Source organism: Bombina bombina, chromosome 6, assembly GCF_027579735.1.
Source record: "Bombina bombina isolate aBomBom1 chromosome 6, aBomBom1.pri, whole genome shotgun sequence".
In the NCBI taxonomy this organism is placed as follows: Eukaryota; Metazoa; Chordata; class Amphibia; order Anura; family Bombinatoridae; genus Bombina; species Bombina bombina.
In genome coordinates, this window is record NC_069504.1 from 1,059,799,571 (window position 1) to 1,059,816,879 (window position 17,309).

The following is a 17,309-nucleotide window of genomic DNA, read 5'->3' on the forward strand; positions in this document are numbered from 1 at the left end:
TGCCGTAGGAATAGTAGTACGTTTAGCAGGAGTAGAGACAGCCCCATTAACCTTAGAGATTTTGTCCCAAAACTCTAATCTGCCAGATGGCACAGGATATAATTGCTTAAACGTTTAGAAGGAGTAAATGAATTACCCAAATTATTCCATTCCCTGGAAATTACTTCAGAAATAGCATCAGGGAGAGAAAACACTTCTGGAATAACTACAGGAGATTTAAAAACCTTATTTAAACGTTTAGATTTAGTATCAAGAGGACCAGAATCCTCTATTTCTAATGCAATTAATACTTCTTTAAGTAAAGAACGAATAAATTCCATCTTGAACAAATACAAAGATTTATCAGCATCAACCTCTGAGACAGAAACCTCTGAACCAGAAGAACCATTATCAGTATCAGAATGATGATGTTCATTTAAAAATTCATCTGAAAAAAGAGAAGTTTTAAAAGACTTTTATGTATACTAGAAGGAGAAATAACAGACATAGCCTTCTTAATGGATTTAAAAATAAAATCTCTTATGTTATCAGGAACACTCTGAAAATTAGATGTTGACGGAACAGCAACAGGTAATGTAACAGTACTAAAGGAAATTTTATCTGCATTAATAAGCTTGTCATGACATGCAATACAAACAACAGCTGGAGAAACAGATACCAAAAGTTTATAGCAGATACACTTAGCTTGGTAGCTCCAGCACTGGGCAGCGATTTTCCTGAAGTATCTTCTGACTCAGTTGCAACGTGGAACATCTTGCAATATGTAAAAAAAAAAAAAACAACATATAAAGCAAAATTGATCAAATTCCTTAAATGACAGTTTCAGGAATGGGAAAAAAATGCCAGTGAACAAGCTTCTAGCAACCAGAAGCAATAAATAATGAGACTTAAATAATGTGGAGACAAAAATGACGCCCATATTTTTTGGCGCCAAAAATGACGCCACATCCGGAACGCCGACACTTTTGACGCAAAAAAAGTCAAAAAATGACGCAACTTCCGGCGACACGTATGACGCCGGAAACAGAAAAAAAATTTTGCGCCAAAAAAGTCAGCGCCAAGAATGACGCAATAAAATGAAGCATTTTCAGCCCCCGCGAGCCTAACAGCCCACAGGGAAAAAGTCAAATTTTTTAAGGTAAGAAAAAATGATTGAAACAAATGCATTATCCCAAGTATGAAACAGACTGTCTGAAAATAAGGAATGTTGAACATTCTGAGTCAAGGCAAATAAATGTTTGAATACATATATTTAGAACTTTATAAACAAAGTGCCTAACCATAGCTTAGAGTGTCACAGAAAATAAGCTTACTTACTTACCCCAGGACACTCATCTACATGTTGTAGAAAGCCAAACCAGTACTGAAACTAAAATCAGCAGAGGTAATGGTATATATATATATATATATATATAAGAGTATATCGTCGATCTGAAAAGGGAGGTAAGAGATTAATCTCTACGACCGATAACAGAGAACCTATGAAATAGACCCCGTAGAAGGAGATCATTGCATTCAAATAGGCAATACTCTCCTCACATCCCTCTGACATTCACTGCACGCTGAGAGGAAAACCGGGCTCCAACCTGCTGCGGAGCGCATATCAACGTAGAATCTAGCACAAACTTACTTCACCACCTCCATAGGAGGCAAAGTTTGTAAAACTGAATTGTGGGTGTGGCGAGGGGTGTATTTATAGGCATTTTAAGGTTTGGGAAACTTTGCCCCTCCTGGTAGGAATGTATATCCCATACGTCACTAGCTCATGGACTCTTGCTAATTACATGAAAGAAAGCTGAAGCCATAGCATTCAAGCGAATAAAATGCCTAATAGCAGCACAAATAAAATAATTAACAACCCTCAAGGCCATAAATCTTCTCTGAGTAACGTCGAGGGGACCCTCCACCCCGATCAATCCTATAAGGAGTCACACCTGACGATAGTTTCTCCAGTAACCGCGGAAACAGCCGCCGCCACTTATATCCCTATGTTGAAACATCCTTCTTAAGAGAGTTTCGACCTTTTATTCATGGGCTCTTCAAACAAAGAATTATCCTCAAGTGGTATAGTAGCACGTTTAGCAAGGGTGAAGATAACACCATCCCATTTAGGGACAGAACCTCACAACTCCATTGAGAGCCCAGGGCCGGGGACAATTTGTTAAAGGGAGAAGAGGGGGGAAAAGGAATCCAATCCTGTCCCATTCATTAATAATAATGTTCGGCAAACTAACAGGAGCAGGGAAGGATAAGGTACCACCCTGTCCTCAAACTCCTTCCAATTTATGAATTAAAGGTTCATCAAGCAATTTGGCCTCTGGGACCAAAAACTTCCTTTAGAAGAAAGCGCAAATTCTTAAACTAAAGTCTGGTTCCTCCGCACCCAGAGGTTTAAAGTCAGCAGACTCCGACCCAGAATGTTCATACTCTGAACTCTTTACTGGATTTACTGGGATGCGTGAGAGAGAAAAAAATCTTCTCACAGGAGGTCTTGCTCTGAATCCTATTCGATACCCTTGAGAGACAATGATCTGAATCCATTGATTTTGGACAGAATTTGCCCAAACATCCTTGAAAAACCTTAATCTGCCCCCTACCATCTGAGCTGGAATGAGGGCCGCACCTTCATGCGGACATAGGGGCTGACTTTCGTTTCTTAAAAGGCTTGGGATTTATTCCAATTTGAGGAAGGCTTCCAATTGGAAACAGTTTCCTTGGGGGAAGGATTAGATTTATGTTCCTTATTTTGACAAAAGGAACGAAAACGATTAGAAGCCTTAGATTTAACCTTAGGTTTTTTTAGCCTGAGGCAAAAAACTCCCTTCCCCCCAGTAACAGTTGAAATAATAGAATCCAACTGAGAACCAAATAAATTATTACCTTGGAAAGAAAGATAGTAATCTAGACTTAGATGTCATATCAGCATTCCAAGATTTAAGCCACAAAGCTCTTCTAGCCAAAATAGCTAAAGACATGGATCTAACATCAATTTTGATAATATCAAAAATTGCATCACAAATAAAATGATTAGCATGTTGTAGTAAACGAACAATGCTATATAAGTCAAAATCCAATTCTTGTTGTGCTAAATTCTCCAACCAAAAAGTTGAAGCAGCTGCATCATCAGCCAAAGAAATTGCAGGCCTAAGAAGATGACCTGAATATAAATAGGCTTTCCTTAGATAAGATTCAAGCTTCCTATCTAAAGGATCTTTAAAGGAAGTACTATCTTCCATAGGAATAGTGGTTCATTTAGCAAGAGTAGAAATAGCCCCATCAACTTTGGGGATCTGTTCCCAAAACTCTATTGAAATTGCTGGTAAAGGATACAATTTTGTAAACCTTGCAGAAGGATTAAAAGGAGTACCCGGCTTATTCCATTCCTTAGAAATCATATCAGAAATAGCATCAGGAATAGGAAAAACCTCTGGAGTAACCACAGGAGGTTTAAAAACAGAATTTAAACGTTTACTGGTTTTAATATCAAGAGGACTAGCTTCCTCAATATCCAAAGTAATTAACACTTCTTTTAACAAAGAACGCATATACTCCATTTTAAATAAATAAGTAGATTTGTCAGTGTTAATATCTGAGGAAGGATCTTCTGAATCAGATAGATCCTCATCAGAGGTGGATAATTCATTATGTTGTCATCATTCGAAATTTCATCAACTTTATGAGAAGTTTTAAAAGACCTCTTACGCTTATTAGAAGGCGGAAATGCAGACAAAGCCTTCTGAATAGAATCAGTAACAAATTCTTTAAAATTCATAGGTATATCATGTACATTAGAAGTTGAAGGAACTGCAACCGGCAATGTACTATTACTGATGGACAAACTATCTGCATGTAAAAGTTTATCATGGCAACTAATACAAATGACATTAGGAGATATAATCTCCACAATTTTACAACAAATGCACTTAGCTTTGGTACAACAGATGTCAGGCAGCAAAGTTCCAACAGATACTTCTGAGGCAGGATCAGATTGAGACATCTTGCAGAATGTAAAAGAAAAAACAACATATAAAGCAAAATTATCAATTTCTTTATATGACAGTTTCAGGAATGGGAAAAAATGCAAATAGCATTGCCCTCTGACATAGAAAAAGGCAATGGGACAAATAAATAATGAAAAAAAGTTTGGCGCCAAGTATGACACACAACGTAACTTTAAAAAGTTTTGGCGCCAACCATGTCCGGAAATGACACACTCGCGTCACTAACGACGCAACTCTGTGTGAAACCTCTGTGTCAATTACGACACAGGAAATAACGAACTTGCGTCAATGGACGTGCCTTTCGCACCAAAAAATTATCGCGCCAAGAATGACGCAATAAAGTGTAGCATTTGGTGCACCCGCGTGCCTAAGTCAGCCTGCAATTTGAAACAAAGTAGTCAATTGAAAAAAAGACTAAACCTCAGGTAAGAAAAAAATAATTTCTTAATATTAATTTTCCCCAAATATAAAACTGACAATCTGCAAAAGGAAAGACATGAACCTGACTCATGGCAAATATAAGTACAAACACAATACATATATTTAGAACTTTAGATAAATGCATAGTGTGCCAAAACCATAACTGAGGTGTCTCAAGTAATAAAAACATACTTACCAAAAGACACCCATCCACATATAGCTGATAGCCAAACCAGTACTGAAACAGTTATTAGTAGAGATAATGGTATATGAGAGTATATCGTCGATCTGAAAAGGGAGGTAGGAGATGAATTTCTACGACCGATAACAGAGAATATATGAAAAAGACCGCCGTTAGGAAAATCATTGCATTCAATAGGTGATACTCTCCACGCCCCTCTGACATTCGCTGTACTCAGAGGAATCGGGCTTCAAAATGCTGAGAAGCGCATGTCAACGTAGAAATCTTAGCACAGACTTACTTCACCACCTCCATCGGAGGCAAAGTTTGTAAAACTGAATTGTGGGTGTGGTGAGGGGTGTATTTATAGGCATTTTTAGGTTTGGGAAACTCTGCCCCTCCTGGTAGGATTGTATATCCCATACGTCACTAGCTCATGGACTCTTGACAATTACATGAAAGAAAAGGGAATGAATCACATGGTGCACAAGGCAGGACCGTCCCTGCTATGAGAGAGCACACCAAACTTGTAAGCTGCATGGCTCTCAAAGTGAAAGTGGAACCTGTATATTCCATAACAGTCTATGAGCCCATAACATCTCACACATAAAAGCAGCATAAAATCAAACAAACATATAAGATTATCTCCCCCTGTTCAATAATCCCCCCTAAGGAGATATTAACCCTTGATTCTACACAGATAAAAGGAGTCACACTGTGACCCCGTCTTCTTGCGTTATCATACAAGTATAAAAAAAATAAACAATCTTACCAGAATCTACGCCGTGGAACAGGAACACGGCCCTTTAAGTGTCACAGATAGTAGCATCGCTTCTAACATGGACTTGAGTGAATAAAGCAGGCAGCGAAACTAGTCAACGCCGATTGCCTATGGAGCTGTTAATGAGTCGGGATGGTTTCGCAGAAAGACTCTCCCTGCATCTCCGGACTCTAACTTTCATCCATGCTCTCACTGAGAGGCTGACAGGATTACTTAAAACTCCAGTCCCATAACGAAGAGTACTACCCTCCATAAGAGACTACTCTGAAATCTTCTGACACTTCTCTGCCAACCTCCTGTGACGAAAGGCAAAGAATGACTGGGGTTATGAGGAAGTGGGGGAGGTATTTAAGCCTTTGGCTGAGGTGTCTTTGCCTCCTCCTGGTGGCCAGGTTCAGTATTTCCCACAAGTAAGGAATGCAGCTGTGGACTCTTCCCATATTAAGATGGAAATGTCCTATGAACAACAAAAAGAAGCATGATAGATCTATTTAACCATCATGTCTGCTTACCTTAGTGTTAGTACAGGCTTTGCCCTTCTTGTAGTCTTTGTGCCCCCCCTTTTTGTCCAGCTTAACCCAGAGGGCTTTGGCCTTCCAGTAGTTGAGTTTAGACTTCAGCTTGTGGTAAAAGGACCGATAATCCCTGGGCTTCAAGTCCAAATAATCACATAGCTCCTGGAAGCTCTTGAGGGTCCCCTTGCAGGTGCTGGCCTGGACAAACCGGTCAAACAGGACATGAGCCTGATTGACATTATTGTGACTCTCCTCCATGGTTCAGGCCGAGTCTGGGCCCCACCCGCCTGAGAACCTACTGGGGAGAGGTTCCTCTACTGACCGACCATTGCTAACCTGCAGAAAGAAAAAGAAAAATACATTAGCCATTATCCAGCCATCTACAATAGCCACACCACTTCATACAGAAAACCCATATTAGAGATATTCCAACTCTATTATTGGTCTATGTTGCTAGTGCAGACACAAAATTCCTTGGCATGTGCCACCAGCATTTAAAATTTGTGCTCCTTCAAGATTTTAATATTTCAAGATTAACAACCCACGTAAGTAACTTTCTGACCCCATTGAGCCACAGTTTTTTAAATGCAGCAGCGAGTAACTTTCGACGATCTTCTGATGTGGACACCGATATTCTATTGTTTTTAGCATTTTACTTTTTTAGGCCCCTTGCTTCTCCCCATCAAAAAAAAAAAAAAAAATGTCTGTGGATGAACCATGGCCAAAGCATTTAACATTACACTCAGGCACTGATTACAGTTTATTCATAGACTGTGTAAGGATAAAAATAGAACTACACACTACACCCAGTTGCCTTCCCCTATGACTATGTGAGCAGCCGAGTACCACATTATTATAAAAAAACATGAAAGGAATAAAAAAAAATCTAAATTAAAATGTGCACGGGTGCATTTCAGTTTTAAATAGAAGGATTTTTTGCAATACTTCCATTAGCAAAAATGCTTCTAGTAAAAAGGATTAATGTTTTTCAACGGCATACGCACATATTCTGTGAGAGCCATGCACCAGTATTCAAGCTCAGAGATCTGGTGGTGGTGCGTATTGTGCCTGTGAAGACTTACTTTGTGTCATGCAAGTTACTGCTGACTCCTAAGAAGATGCACATGTCCTCAGAGCATATGTGCATATGCTGCAAAAAAAAAAAAAACTAATGACTTTTACTGGAAGCATTTTTGCTAATTGAAGCATGTTGCAAAACTGCTTCTATCTAAAACATGCACGTTTAAATTTTTACCTTATTTGTCCCTTGAAATCTTTTTGTAAGGCTTGAAATCAAGCAAATCCAAAGTTTATTAAATTATTTTATGTGCTATTTGCATTACTACAATATCAGATATAATGTTGAAATACTATATACCGATTTACTTTTAAACGTACAATAAAAAGTCCACTATATCTCACTGTTTAAAAGGCACATAACTCATTTTATTCATAGCATTTTTTCAGTTTTTTGTGAGTTCCTTAACAACCTTTGTGAGACACGTCACTGTCCACCAATAAAAGCAGTGAGATCTGCTGATCAGCCAAAAATAAATACATCCTTGTTTTTCCCTTAAAGTGTTCCCAGTGACGTGTTATACAAGCAACAGAGCATAAACTATATGAGCAATTGTTTCTTTAGGTTTATTATTTGTATATGAAATAGCTGTTTTTTAGACATGTGCGGTTCGTTTCGGATTAATTCGGAAATTCTGTAAATTCGGTAAATTCGGAGATTCGGATCGATTCGGATTTCCGAATTAAAATACTTCCGAATCTACCGAATGAATCCGAAATAGCTGCCGTATCTCCGAATAAATCCGAATTAGCTCGTTAAGATTCGGCATTTCCCCATAGGAAACAATGGGAGTTTCGGCTGAAAAAAAACTAACACCGCAGCCCCATTGTTTCCTATGGGGAAACACTAAGTCTGCACCTAACACCCTAACATGTACCCCGAGTCTCTAAACACCCCTAATCTAACACTTATTAACCCCTAATCTGCTGCCTCCGCTATCGCTGACACCTGCATTATTTTATTAACCCCTAATCTGCCGACCGAATATCGCCGCCACCTACATTATAGCTATTAACCCCTAATCTGCTGTCCCTAACACCGCCGACCCCTACATTATAGTTATTAACCCCTAATCTGCCTCCCCCCAACGTCGCCGCAATCTAACTACAAGTATTAACCCCTAATCTGCCGACCCGATATCGCCGCCGCCTACATTATAGCTATTAACCCCTAATCTGCTGTCCCTAACACCGCCGACCCCTACATTATAGTTATTAACCCCTAATCTGCCCCCCCCCAACGTCGCCACAATCTAACTACAAGTATTAACCCCTAATCTGCCGACCGCAAATCGCCGCCACTATAATAAATGTATTAACCCCTAAACCGCCGCACTCCCGCCTCGCAAACACTATAATACATTTTATTAACCCCTAATCTGCCCTCCCTAACATCGCCGCCACCTACCTACAATTATTAACCCCTAATCTCCCGCCCGCAACGTCGCCGCTACTATAATAAGGTTATTAACCCCTAAACCTAAATCTAACCCTAACCCTAACACCCCCTAACTTAAATATAATTTAAATAAAACGAAATAAATTTACTATAGTTAAATAAATGAATCCTATTTAAAACTAAAGACTTACCTGTAAAATAAACCCTAAGATAGCTGCAATATAACTAATAGTTACTTTGTAGCTATTTTAGGATTTATATTTATTTTACAGGCAACTTTGTATTTATTTTAACTAGGTACAATAGCTATTAAATAGTTATTGACTAATTAATAGCTACCTAGTTAAAATAATTACAAAATTACCTGTAAAATAAATCCTAACCTAAGTTACAATTAAACCTAACACTACACTGTCATTAAATAAATTAACTACAAGTACCTACAATTATCTACAATTAAATAAACTAAAGTACAAAACCCCCCCACTAAATTACAAAAAAAAAACAAACACTAAATTACAAAAAATAAAAAAATATTACAAGAATTTTAAACTAATTACACCTAATCTAAGCCCCCTAATAAAATAACAAAGCCCCCCAAAATAAAAAAAAATGCCCTACCCTATACTAAATTACAAAAGTTAACAGCTCTATTACCTTACCAGCCCTGAACAGGGCCCTTTGCGGGGCATGCCCCAAAGAAAACAGCTCTTTTGCCTGTAAAAAAAAAAACACAATCCCCCCCCACATTACAACCCACCACCCACATACCCCTACTCTAACCCAAACCCCCCTTAAATAAACCTAACACTACCCCCCTGAAGATCTCCCTACCTTGAGTCGTTTTCACCCAGCCGGGCCGAAGTCTTCATCCGATGGGGCAGAAGAGGACATCCAGACCGGCAGAAGTCTTCATCCAAGCGGGGCAAGAAGAGGTCTTCCATCCATCATACAAGTACCAAAATACAAACAAACACTAAATTACCAAAAATAATAAAATATTACAATAATTTTAAACTAATTACACCTAATCTAAGCCCCCTACTAGCTATTAATATAGCTTCAATATAACTAATAGTTACATTGTAGCTATTTTAGGATTTATATGTATTTTACAGGCAACTTTGTATTTATTTTAACTAGGTACAATAGTTATTAAATAGTTAATAACTATTTAATAACTACCTAGCTAAAATAAATACAAATTTACCTGTAAAATAAATCATAACCTAAGTTACAATTACACCTAACACTACACTATCATTAAATTAACTAAATAAATGAATCCTATATAAAACTAAAGACTTACCTGTAAAATAAACCCTAATATAGCTGCAATATAACTAATAGTTACATTGTAGCTATTTTAGCATTTATATTTATTGTACAGGCAACTTTGTATTTATTTTAACTAGGTTCAATAGCTATTAAATAGATATTGACTATTTAATAGCTACCTAGTTAAAATAATTACAAAATTACCTGTAAAATAAATCCTAACCTAAGTTACAATTAAACCTAACACTACACTATCATTAAATAAATTAACTACAAGTACCTACAATTAAATGCAATTAAAAAAACAGAATTTATGTTTACCTGATAAATTTCTTTCTCCAACGGTGTGTCCGGTCCACGGCGTCATCCTTACTTGTGGGATATTCTCTTCCCCAACAGGAAATGGCAAAGAGCCCAGCAAAGCTGGTCACATGATCCCTCCTAGGCTCCGCCTACCCCAGTCATTCGACCGACGTTAAGGAGGAATATTAGCATAGGAGAAACCATATGGTACCGTGGTGACTGTAGTTAAAGAAAATAAATTATCAGACCTGATTAAAAAAACCAGGGCGGGCCGTGGACCGGACACACCGTTGGAGAAAGAAATTTATCAGGTAAACATAAATTCTGTTTTCTCCAACATAGGTGTGTCCGGTCCACGGCGTCATCCTTACTTGTGGGAACCAATACCAAAGCTTTAGGACACGGATGAAGGGAGGGAGCAAATCAGGTCACCTAAATGGAAGGCACCACGGCTTGCAAAACCTTTCTCCCAAAAATAGCCTCAGAAGAAGCAAAAGTATCAAACTTGTAAAATTTGGTAAAAGTGTGCAGTGAAGACCAAGTCGCTGCCCTACATATCTGATCAACAGAAGCCTCGTTCTTGAAGGCCCATGTGGAAGCCACAGCCCTAGTGGAATGAGCTGTGATTCTTTCAGGAGGCTGCCGTCCGGCAGTCTCGTAAGCCAATCTGATGATGCTTTTAATCCAAAAAGAGAGAGAGGTAGAAGTTGCTTTTTGACCTCTCCTTTTACCTGAATAAACAACAAACAAGGAAGATGTTTGTCTAAAATCCTTTGTAGCATCTAAATAGAATTTTAGAGCGCGAACAACATCCAAATTGTGCAACAAACGTTCCTTCTTTGAAACTGGTTTCGGACACAGAGAAGGCACGATAATCTCCTGGTTAATGTTTTTGTTAGAAACAACTTTCGGAAGAAAACCAGGTTTAGTACGTAAAACCACCTTATCTGCATGGAACACCAGATAAGGAGGGGAACACTGCAGAGCAGATAATTCTGAAACTCTTCTAGCAGAAGAAATTGCAACTAAAAACAAAACTTTCCAAGATAATAACTTAATATCAACGGAATGTAAGGGTTCAAACGGAACCCCCTGAAGAACTGAAAGAACTAAATTGAGACTCCAAGGAGGAGTCAAAGGTTTGTAAACAGGCTTAATTCTAACCAAAGCCTGAACAAAGGCTTGAACATCTGGCACAGCTGCCAGCTTTTTGTGAAGTAACACCGACAAGGCAGAAATCTGTCCCTTCAGGGAACTTGCCGATAATCCTTTTTCCAATCCTTCTTGAAGGAAGGATAGAATCCTAGGAATCTTAACCTTGTCCCAAGGGAATCCTTTAGATTCACACCAACAGATATATCTTTTCCAAATTTTGTGGTAAATCTTTCTAGTTACAGGCTTTCTGGCCTGAACAAGAGTATCGATAACAGAATCTGAGAAACCTCGCTTCGATAAAATCAAGCGTTCAATCTCCAGGCAGTCAGCTGGAGTGAACCCAGATTCGGATGTTCGAACGGACCCTGAACAAGAAGGTCTCGTCTCAAAGGTAGCTTCCAAGGTGGAGCCGATGACATATTCACCAGATCTGCATACCAAGTCCTGCGTGGCCACGCAGGAGCTATGAAGATCACCGACGCCCTCTCCTGATTGATCCTGGCTACCAGCCTGGGAATGAGAGGAAACGGCGGAAACACATAAGCTAGTTTGAAGGTCCAAGGTGCTACTAGTGCATCCACTAGAGCTGCCTTGGGATCCCTGGATCTGGACCCGTAACAGGGAACTTTGAAGTTCTGACGAGAGGCCATTAGATCCATGTCTGGAATGCCCCACAGCTGAGTGACTAGGGCAAAGATTTCCGGATGGAGTTCCCACTCCCCCGGATGCAATGTCTGACGACTCAGAAAATCCGCTTCCCAATTTTCCACTCCCGGGATGTGGATAGCAGACAGGTGGCAGGAGTGAGACTCCGCCCATAGAATAATCTTGGTCACTTCCTCCATCGCTAGGGAACTCCTTGTTCCCCCCTGATGGTTGATGTACGCAACAGTCGTCATGTTGTCTGATTGAAACCGTATGAACTTGGTCCTTGCTAGCTGAGGCCAAGCCTTGAGAGCATTGAATATCGCTCTCAGTTCCAGAATATTTATCGGTAGAAGAGATTCTTCCCGAGACCAAAGACCCTGAGCTTTCAGGGGTCCCCAGACCGCGCCCCAGCCCGTCAGACTGGCGTCGGTCGTGACAATGACCCACTCTGGTCTGCGGAATGTCATCCCTTGTGACAGGTTGTCCAGGGACAGCCACCAACGGAGTGAGTCTCTGGTCCTCTGATTTACTTGTATCTTTGAAGACAAGTCTGTATAGTCCCCATTCCACTGACTGAGCATGCACAGTTGTAATGGTCTTAGATGGATGCGCGCAAAAGGAACTATGTCCATTGCCGCTACCATCAACCCGATCACTTCCATGCACTGAGCTACGGAAGGAAGAGGAACGGAATAAAGAATCCGACAAGAGTCCAGAAGCTTTGTTATTCTGGCCTCTGTTAGAAAAATCCTCATTTCTGAGGAATCTATAATTGTTCCCAAGAAGGGAACCCTTGTTGACGGGGATAGAGAACTCTTTTCCACGTTCACTTTCCAGCCGTGAGATCTGAGAAAGGCCAGGACGATGTCCGTGTGAGCCTTTGCTCGAGGGAGGGACGACGCTTGAATCAGAATGTCGTCCAGGTAGGGTACTACTGCAATGCCCCTTGGTCTTAGCACCGCTAGAAGGGACCCTAGTACCTTTGTGAAAATCCTTGGAGCAGTGGCTAATCCGAAAGGAAGCGCCACGAACTGGTAATGTTTGTCCAGGAATGCAAACCTTAGGAACCGATGATGTTCCTTGTGGATAGGAATATGTAGATACGCATCCTTTAAATCCACCGTGGTCATGAATTGACCTTCCTGGATGGAAGGAAGGATAGTTCGAATGGTTTCCATCTTGAACGATGGGACCTTGAGAAATTTGTTTAAGATCTTGAGATCTAGGATTGGTCTGAACGTTCCCTCTTTTTTGGGAACTATGAACAGATTGGAGTAGAACCCCATCCCTTGTTCTCTCAATGGAACAGGATGAATCACTCCCATTTTTAACAGGTCTTCTACACAATGTAAGAACGCCTGTCTTTTTATGTGGTCTGAAGACAACTGAGACCTGTGGAACCTCCCCCTTGGGGGAAGTCCCTTGAATTCCAGAAGATAACCCTGGGAGACTATTTCTAGCGCCCAAGGATTAGAAATATGCGGCTGTAGTGACAGGGACAATGCATGAAATGGGTTGTAGAAGGTAACCCTGCTGAACAAACATCTTTTTAAGCAAACCTTCTAATTTTTTATCCATAGGATCTTTGAAAGCACAACTATCCTCTATGGGAATAGTGGTGCGTTTGTTTAAAGTAGAAACCGCTCCCTCGACCTTGGGGACTGACTGCCATAAGTCCTTTCTGGGGTCGACCATAGGAAACAATTTTTTAAATATGGGGGGAGGGACGAAAGGAATACCGGGCCTTTCCCATTCTTTATTAACAATGTCCGCCACCCGCTTGGGTATAGGAAAAGCTTCTGGGAGCCCCGGCACCTCTAGGAACTTGTCCATTTTACATAGTTTCTCTGGGATGACCAAATTTTCACAATCATCCAGAGTGGATAATACCTCCTTAAGCAAAATGCGGAGATGTTCCAATTTAAATTTAAATGTAATCACATCAGATTCAGCCTGCTGAGAAATGTTCCCTAAATCAGTAATTTCTCCCTCAGACAAAACCTCCCTGGCCCCCTCAGATTGGGTTAGGGGCCCTTCAGAGATATTAATATCAGCGTCGTCATGCTCTTCAGTAACTAAAACAGAGCATCCACGCTTACGCTGACAAGGGTTCATTTTGGCTAAAATGTTTTTGACAGAATTATCCATTACAGCCGTTAATTGTTGCATAGTAAGGAGTATTGGCGCGCTAGATGTACTAGGGGCCTCCTGAGTGGGCAAGACTCGTGTAGACGAAGGAGGGAATGATGCAGTACCATGCTTACTCCCCTCACTTGAGGAATCATCTTGGGCATCATTGTCATTATCACATAAATCACATTTATTTAAATGAATAGGAATTCTGGCTTCCCCACATTCAGAACACAGTCTATCTGGTAGTTCAGACATGTTAAACAGGCATAAACTTGATAAGAAAGTACAAAAAACGTTTGGAAATAAAACCGTTACTGTCACTTTAAATTTTAAACTGAACACACTTTATTACTGCAATTGCGAAAAAACATGAAGGAATTGTTCAAAAATCACCAAACTTTCACCACAGTGTCTTAAAGCCTTGAAAATATTGCACACCAATTTTGGAAGCTTTAACCCTTAAAATAACGGAACCGGAGCCGTTTTAAGCTTTAACCCCTTTACAGTCCCTGGTATCTGCTTTGCTGAGACCCAACCAAACCCAAAGGGGAATACGATACCAAATGACGCCTTCAGAAGTCTTTTATAAGTATCAGAGCTCCTCTCACATGCGACTGCATGCCATGCCTCTCAAAAACAAGTGCGCAACACCGGCGCGAAAATGAGACTCTGCCTATGCTTTGGGAAAGCCCCTAAAGAATAAGGTGTCTAAAACAGAGCCTGCCGATATTATTATATCAAAATACCCAGAATAAATGATTCCTCAAGGCTAAATAAGTGTTAATATCAATCGATTTAGCCCAAAAAAGGTCTACAGTCTAAATAAGCCCTTGTGAAGCCCTTATTTACAATCGTAATAAACATGGCTTACCGGATCCCATAGGGAAAATGACAGCTTCCAGCATTACATCGTCTTGTTAGAATGTGTCATACCTCAAGCAGCAAAGGACTGCAAACTGTTCCCCCAACTGAAGTTAATTGCTCTCAACAGTCCTGTGTGGAACAGCCATGGATTTTAGTTACGGTTGCTAAAATCATTTTCCTCATACAAACAGAATTCTTCATCTCTTTTCTGTTTCTGAGTAAATAGTACGTACCAGCACTATTTGAAAATAACAAACTCTTGATTGAATAATGAAAAACTACAGTTAAACACTAAAAAACTAAGCCATCTCCGTGGAGATGTTGCCTGTACAACGGCAAAGAGAATGACTGGGGTAGGCGGAGCCTAGGAGGGATCATGTGACCAGCTTTGCTGGGCTCTTTGCCATTTCCTGTTGGGGAAGAGAATATCCCACAAGTAAGGATGACGCCGTGGACCGGACACACCTATGTTGGAGAAAACTAAACTAAAGTACAAACCCCCCCCACTAAATTACAAAAAATAAAAAAATATTACAAGAATTTTAAACTAATTACACCTAATCTAAGCCCCCTAATAAAATAACAAAGCCCCCCAAAATAAAAAAAAATGCCCCAACCTATACTAAATTACAAAAGTTAACAGCTCTATTACCTTACCAGCCCTGAACAGGGCCCTTTGCGGGGCATGCCCCAAAGAAAACAGCTCTTTTGCCTGTAAAAAAAAAAACACAATCCCTCCCCCCACATTACAACCCACCACCCACATACCCCTACTCTAACCCAAACCCCCCTTAAATAAACCTAGCACTACCCCCCTGAAGATCTCCCTACCTTGAGTCGTGTTCACCCAGCCGGGCCGAAGTCTTCATCCGATGGGGCAGAAGAGGACATCCAGACCGGCAGAAGTCTTCATCCAAGCGGGGCAAGAAGAGGTCTTCCATCCATCAGAAAAGTACAAAAAAACAAACAAACACTAAATTAGCAAAAATAATAAAATATTACAATAATTTTAAACTAATTACACCTAATCTAAGCCCCCTACTAGCTATTAATATAGCTACAATATAACTAATAGTTACATTGTAGCTATTTTAGGATTTATATTTATTTTACAGGCAACTTTGTATTTATTTTAACTAGGTACAATAGCTATTAAATAGTTAATAACTACCTAGCTAAAATAAATACAAATTTACCTGTAAAATAAACCCTAACCTAAGTTACAATTACACCTAACACTACACTGTCATTAAATTAACTAAATAAATTAATCCTATATAAAACTAAATACTTACCTGTAAAATAAACCCTAATATAGCTACAATATAACTAATAGTTACATTGTAGCTATTTTAGGATTTATATTTATTTTACAGGCAACTTTGTATTTATTTTAACTAGGTACAATAGCTATTAAATAGTTATTGACTAATTAATAGCTACCTAGTTAAAATAATTACAAAATTACCTGTAAAATAAATCCTAACCTAAGTTACTATTAAACCTAACTCTACACTATCATTAAATAAATTAACTACAAGTACCTACAATTAAATACAATGAAATAAACTAAACTAAAGTACAAAAAAAACAAACACTAAATTACAAAAAATAAAAAAAATTACAAAAATTTTAAACTAATTACACCTAATCTAAGCCCCCTAATAAAATAACAAAGCCCCCCAAAATAAAAAAATGCCCTACCCTATACTAAATTACAAAAGTAATCAGCTCTATTACCTTACCAGCCCTTAAAAGGGCCTTTTGCGGGGCATGCCCCAAAGAAAACAGCTCTTTTGCCTGTAAAAAAAAACACAATACCCCCCCCCACATTACAACCCACCACCCACATACCCCTACTCTAACCCAAACCCCCCTTAAATAAACCTAACACTACCCCCCTGAAGATCTCTCTACCGTGTCTTCACCCAGCGGGCCGAAGTCTTCATCCGATGGGGCAGAAGAGGACATCCAGACCGGCAGAAGTCTTCATCCAAGCGGGGCAAGAAGAGGTCTTCCATCCATCAGAAGTCTTGATCCAGGCGGCATCTTCTCTGTTCATCCATCCGGAGCGGAGCGGCAGCATCCTGAAGACATCCCACGCAGAGCATCCTCTTCTTTCTTGATCCGACGACTAGGTGACTGTACCTTTAAGTGACGTCATCCAAGATGGCGTCCCTTGAATTCCGATTGGCTGATAGGATTCTATCAGCCAATCGGAATTAAGGTAGGAAAAATCTGATTGGCTGATTTAATCAGCCAATCAGATTCAAGTTCAATCCGATTGGCTGATGGAATCAGCCAGATTGACCTCGCATTCTATTGGCTGTTCCGATCAGCCAATAGAATGCGAGCTCAATCTGATTGGATCAGCCAATCGGATTGAACTTGAATCTGATTGGCTGATTGAATCAGCCAATCAGATTTTTCCTACCTTAATTCCGATTGGCTGATAGAATCCTATCAGCCAATCGGAATTCAAGGGACGCCATCTTGGATGACGTCACTTAAAGGTACAGTCACCTAGTCGTCGGATCAAGAAAGAAGAGGATGC

General features: G+C 39.8%; 1 protein-coding gene across 16 annotated transcripts in view; it reads right to left on the reverse strand.

Moving 5' to 3' along the window:
• The window catches only part of MICAL3 (microtubule associated monooxygenase, calponin and LIM domain containing 3), an 809,998-nt gene that overhangs the window by 620,049 nt on the left and 172,640 nt on the right, over positions 1-17,309 (reverse strand). For all 16 annotated transcript variants that reach the window (XM_053718886.1, XM_053718885.1, XM_053718900.1 and 13 more), the window contains one exon: positions 5,896-6,234. In XM_053718886.1, coding sequence (XP_053574861.1) covers positions 5,896-6,156 — 261 coding nt within the window. In that variant the 5' untranslated portion in view covers positions 6,157-6,234. The remainder of the gene's footprint in view (positions 1-5,895; positions 6,235-17,309) is intronic.